General features: G+C 49.1%; 1 protein-coding gene across 1 annotated transcript in view; it reads right to left on the reverse strand.

The window, feature by feature from the left end:
• The window catches only part of TRIM24 (tripartite motif containing 24), a 68,515-nt gene extending 63,493 nt beyond the window's left edge, over positions 1–5,022 (reverse strand). The window contains exon 1 of the mRNA XM_065680827.1: positions 4,529–5,022. Coding sequence (XP_065536899.1) covers positions 4,529–4,904 — 376 coding nt within the window. The 5' untranslated portion in view covers positions 4,905–5,022. The remainder of the gene's footprint in view (positions 1–4,528) is intronic.
• Positions 5,023–6,000: the final 978 nt, after the last annotated feature.

Genomic DNA, 6,000 nt, shown 5'->3' on the forward strand with positions numbered 1-6,000 from the left:
CTACTATTTTTGGTATTGACATATTTAATCATGATACCTGCATAAAACTTTGTTACACATTTCCATACACAAGTTTTATCCCATACCAGTTCCCAATCTATTTTCTGTACAGAGTGATGATAAAGAGCAAACAAGATTATTTTTGGAAAGGAACAGAATCTCATCCTGTAACTCTGCAGTTTTCATATACCTCTTTCATTTAAAAATTACACAAGAGCACTATGATGTCAAGATACTCCCCACATTATGAATGCTGTCCTTTAATTAAGGACGGACTACTATTCAACTAGCCATTGAAGCACCACTCTGGACAAAATTTGGGCAAATGGCAGATTTCCAATAACAGCCTTCTTGTATGCACCAGTTACAGCTCACACAATCAAGTAGTACATAATGTTCATTTGAGAGACAAAGAAAAGAAAACACACATGAAGTTAGCCAAGTTATTTAGTTGCAGAATCACAGAACAGTTTGGGTTGGCAAGGACCTTAAGATCATCTAGTTCCAACCCCCCTGCCATGGGCAAGGACACGTCACACTAGACCATGTTGCCCAAGGCTCTGTCCAGCCTGGCCTTGAACACTTACTCACAAGCTAGTATCAATCACACTTACAGACCTATGTTTGCAGCACTCCCCACAGTTTGTAATGTTCTGTATCTGGCAGCCTGGTTTTTGGCAATGCAACAGCAACAAACAAACAAATAAATCATATCAAATAAGCTGCCACTGGACATTGAGAAAACAAGCCGCGAGTTCTTCAGTGCTAGCTAAGACCACTGAAGTCTGACACGCAGCTGATTCTGCAACATCTTAAACTTCAGAAATGGTACAGAGATCAGAAACTCCAAGTTTCCTTTTCTATAGAAATTATTTTATTACAAAACTGAATGCACATGGCAGTGTAATGTATATCCATGTCAACTGGCCTTGTCACCATCATACCTTTGCAGGAGAAATACTGATTAACATCCACCGCTGGAAACTCCTTTGCATGCTTTTGACATTTGTCTTTGCCATTATCCATGCTAAATTTCATATTCAAGAAAGCAACACTAGAATTGTTAACCCATTCCAGATCTTTATGTTTGAATATTCTTTTCACAGCACTCAGTTGTTACCATATTTACAGGAAGCAAGCCAACATTCTCCCACGTAAACTTGTCTGTATCTTGGAAGTTGAAGGTATGAATTATTCCAGTAAAGCAAAGGACCATTTCTGCCTGGGAACACTTCACTGAAGACAAAAAGCATATCCAGAACATATTTGAACATCAGTTCCTCTTTGGCTAACTGTTTCTCAACTCATTTGGGTATTAGCACAACACTCCTTCTGGAGGCCAGCCTAGTGAAGCACTTTTCAAATGAAGAATGGGGTTGATTGAAGAATGGGGTTGTAAATAAGTAACTTCAAGGAAATTAGGCTTTGTTAGCAACTATAGAGATAAGGAAATGGCTAAGATAAGCACTGGACAAGAACTGGCCAGAACCAGCCTGGTGGTTACTGACATGACAACGATCCTAAAAAGAAGTGATGAAGAGGAAGATGACAAAGAAATAACCACTAAGGGTCCCAAAGCCTACTACGACATTTTAGTGCGTATGCGGGAGGAATTCTCTAGAAGCATGATGTAATGTATAAGTAACTCAATGAATATGTATGTAATCTAATGAATATGTATGTTTAAGGACAATGTAATCACAGCCTGGTTGATGCTCTGATGAGACACGCTAGGAGGAGCTATCCCCCGTGTCTCCGGGCACCGCGATAAATACCTGCTTGTCAACTTAAAGTTTTTTGGAGAGTTCCTGAAGATTTCTCCAAATCACAAATCACATCGTCTACTTTGTCCAAGCCAGACTCCTTTCTACCACTCCTTCTTCAGGTTTCTTTGTGTAACATCTTACTGCAGAGCACATGTACATACGCAGTCTGCTTATCTTCCAGTACCTTTTCATAGTTTGCAGTTCTATTGTATTCCTTACCTAGGACGTTCCTTCTAGCACAAACAGCTTCCTTGCTGTTCATTTCTTCAGTTTAGTCACAGCAATCTCATAATTTAAATTATGAGGGACATTTACTATCCAACTTTGTAAGCTTCTACTCTTCAATTTATTTCTTCAGGTCACTCCACAGGAACATTTTGCACAACATATTAGCAGAAGGGGTGACAGATTTGCACTGCTTTGTCCTTCCTTTCATTTTCTGAGAATTTAAGAACTCCTCCAACCATAACATTTTTCCTCAATATAATCAAAATCAGCTCCAAGGACTGACACTTGGGTGTTTTTTTTTTGTTTGTTTGTTTTTTTAATAATCAATTCTAAATTAAGCTCAGAACTTTTTTATATCAATTGGAAAACAGCAGCCCATGCACATTATCAAGTTAGGACTTAGCTTGCTAATGTACAGCCATTATAATTTTAAGTGGGCTAAAAACCTCAAGAAGATGTAAGAATGCATCAAGGAGAGTGAGATCTATACAAGTTTATTCTTCCTATTGGCCAATGAATGGTAGCATGGAAGCATGAAAACAACTTGAAAGAAAAGTCAACAGGGTAAAAATAACATCACCAAACAATAGTATGTCTGTAAATTTGTAGGAAGAGGAATATATACTGTATCCATCACTCATACAGAGCCACCACACTTAGGCTCCACATTTACTGTTGCTACAATTAATTATTTTGTCTATCATTTTTCCCTTCAAGCAGATGTTTGAATAGCACTAAGCTTTTCATTCTTATGATGCATCTTATTTCTTACTCAAGTAGAGAGCCTTATTTCTGCTATATTTAAACTGAACATCTGGGAATTGAGCTACGCTGTTCATGACCTCAAAACTTGTAGGACAATGATTATGTTGTTTCTCAGCCTATGTTGCAACCCCTAAGCTAGCTACACCTCTGCCCTCTTTCTCACTTCCAAGTGTCTCATCTTGAAATGTCCCATCACACACCAAAGCTTATGCTGCTTCTGTTCCTCTCATGCAGAACTTTACAGTTCTACTTGTAGATGTATAAGGAATAACACCTCCTGGATCAACCAAGCTTAAACATACTGGAGCTTTGGGCTCACAGATTTTCCTACTCTGGAACTTCTGACTAGGCAGTCTGACTACTATACAAATCACATGCTAAAATTAAAGACTGAATGAATACACTTAACACAGACATCCACACAGATGATGAGGCTTAGCGTATCCTGTTAATAGCATACTCGGGACTTTCTCAGATATTCTGAAGCAAGGCTGTCACTGGTCCAGTAGTCCCAAATATTCCCTTCTCTCATGAGGGTGTTCCTTTATGAATTGCTGCAAGCATGTTGAATATTCATGTCATGATCTTTCTGTTCAGAACTGCTGGCAGGATGGCCGAGGTTTCCTAAATGTATTTCAAGGACAATAGCCAATACTCACTTAAGAATGGCCAACCTGGAGTTACTACTTCTTTCTTCATGAAGAGCTTTCAGTTGAGCCCCCACTACACAACCCAATAAGCACAACCTCCACGATACCTAGAGAAACTCAGCTTCCACGACACTTCCTCTTTTTCATTCAGTTTCTCCAGGATCTTCACCCATTTCCACTAGAGGATGCTTGCCTGCACCTTTTCCTAAGGTGAAGTTGCCTTCTACAAAAATAAGCAACCTACTAGACCTAAGAAAAACATTAGGAAAATACTTCTTGATTGCAGGAGTTTATAAAAATGCATCTTGCTATGGAAGATGCACCGTAAACACACTGACATGAGTTACCATGTCAGCAGCCGGCAGTGCCAAAACTTCCTCGCGGCATTCTCCCTTCAGCGCCACAGTCAAGCACGTAATTTACATGCTAATGCGCGACCAGACCCAGCCATCCAGGCTGCCCATCACGTGCACAAGTATTCCTGCCCGCCCGCACTCGGTACGGCCCCGGCGCCCCGACCCTCCGCGCCTGAACCCCGTGTGAAGAGGGTGTCATCTGCCGGACCCCCCCCCCCAGTCTCCCTTCTCTTCTTCCCGGCCACCAAACAGGACCCAAGCCTATTTCCTCGCTACGTTTTCCTGCCTCACCACCCCGAGTTCAAGTTTCCCGCCGGCCGCAGGGCAACAGCAAACCCGTTCTAAGTGCAACGCCCCAACACACTCAGGGGGAAGTGGCCCCGTACCCGCGATCCTGCGGGGGGAGAAGAGAAACTGCTCCCGCCTCTCCGCTCTGCCGGCACAGAGAGAGGTCCTGGGAAGTGCAATTACCGCCGTCCCTTCCGAGGTGGGAAATTTAAACACAAACAATTAAAGCCCCAAACACACGCAACACACACACAGCCCTGGCGCCGCCGAGCACAGCCCGCCCCGGGCACTGACAGGTCCATGCTCCAGCAGCCCCGCGGCCGGGCACCTGCACCCCGCCATTGCACCCGCTGCTTCCCAAGCTCCCGTCGCGACAGCTCCCACCCCCGCGTCTATCGCGACACACACGGCTCCGACGGAAGGGACTGAGACAGCACCCCCGACTTCGGGTACCGGCAGCGAAAGGGCGACTTACCGGGAGTGCAGTGCACGGGCGAGGCCGGCGAGGAGACGGACGAAGAGGAGGGCACCGGCGGCTGCGGCTCCTTCGGGGTGCCGACGGCCGAGAAGGGGATAGCGGGGGGAAGCATGAGGTAGCGTTCGGGCTGCGGTAGGCAGCGGAGGCAGACCGAGTGGAGGCAGGGCAGCAGCTTGGGCCGCCGGCTCTGGATGGGCTGTCCGCACACGCCGCAAGTGTCCAACAGGTTGAGCGGGGGCACCTCCCCGCCGCGCTCCGTCGGAACTTGCCGGCTCTCGGCCTCGTTTTCCCCGCTCAGCGCCGCCGCTCCCGTACGATCCGCCGGGCAAGGCCCCCCCGCCGCGCCCGCTACCGTCGCCGCCGCCTCTTCCATTGTCCTGCGCCGGCCGCCGCCGCCGCCGCCGGAGTCCTGAAGGGAGGCGTGGCGGCCCCGCTGCTCCCGCCGCTCCCCTCGCCCGCTCGGTGCCGGACCGCCCGACCCCCGCCCCGCGCAGCCCGCGGTGTTTGTGTGCCTGCCCCGAGAAGACGCTGCCCAACGGCGGCCCGCGCCCGCCCCTCGCCCCGCTGCGCCCCGCCCCGCCCGCGGTGTCGGCCCCGCTCCGCCCCTCCGCGCCACGCCCCCTGAGAGGCCACGCCTCCACCGCTGCGTGCGGCGAGCGCTCCTCCCGCCCCGCCCCTTCCCCGCAGGAACCGGGCCGAACGCCGGCGGAAGCCCCGCCCCGAGGGCCCCGCCCTCATAGGCCCCACCTTCCTGTAGGCCCCGCCCTCTCCCCATAGCGGCGGGTAGCCCGGGGAGGTGGGTGCTGCGCCATGCGCACATGGAGCTGAGGACTGGAGCCCATGGTCCTTTCAGACTCTGCCCAAATAATGGGTTCACGCGCTGGTGGGAAGGGATGGGATCCAGAGGGATCTGGACACGGTTGAGAGGTGGCCAATGCCAACTTACAAAGTTCAGCCATGACAAGTGCGAGGTCCTGCACCTCTGTCCGAGCAATCCCAGGCACGGCTACAGGTTGGGCAGAGGACAGATTCAGAGCGGCCCTGCGGAGAAGGACTTGGGGGTGCTGGTCGATGAGAAAATGAACATGAGCCGGCGTCAGTGTGCGCTGGCAGCCCAGAAAGCCAACCGTATCCTGGGCTGCATCAAAAGGAGCGTGACCAGCACGTCGAAGGAGGCGGTCCTGCCCCTCTACTCTGCTCTTGTGAGACCTCACCTGGAGTACTGTGTGCAGTTCTGGTGTCCAGGATCGCATTTACTCTGCTGTGCACAGGCGTGTCGCATGAGTACAGCTAACTAGTGACTGGTACAATAAAAGCAGTATAATGGAAAGGTATGATTCTGGTTTGGACACAACAGCTGAAGGACCTGGGGGTGTTTAGTCTGGAGAAAAGAAGGCTCAGGGGGGACCTTACTGCTCTCTAAACTGCTGAAAGGAGGATGGAGTGAGGTGGATTGGTCTCCCAAGTAG

Source organism: Lathamus discolor, chromosome 1 (assembly GCF_037157495.1).
Source record: "Lathamus discolor isolate bLatDis1 chromosome 1, bLatDis1.hap1, whole genome shotgun sequence".
In the NCBI taxonomy this organism is placed as follows: Eukaryota; Metazoa; Chordata; class Aves; order Psittaciformes; family Psittacidae; genus Lathamus; species Lathamus discolor.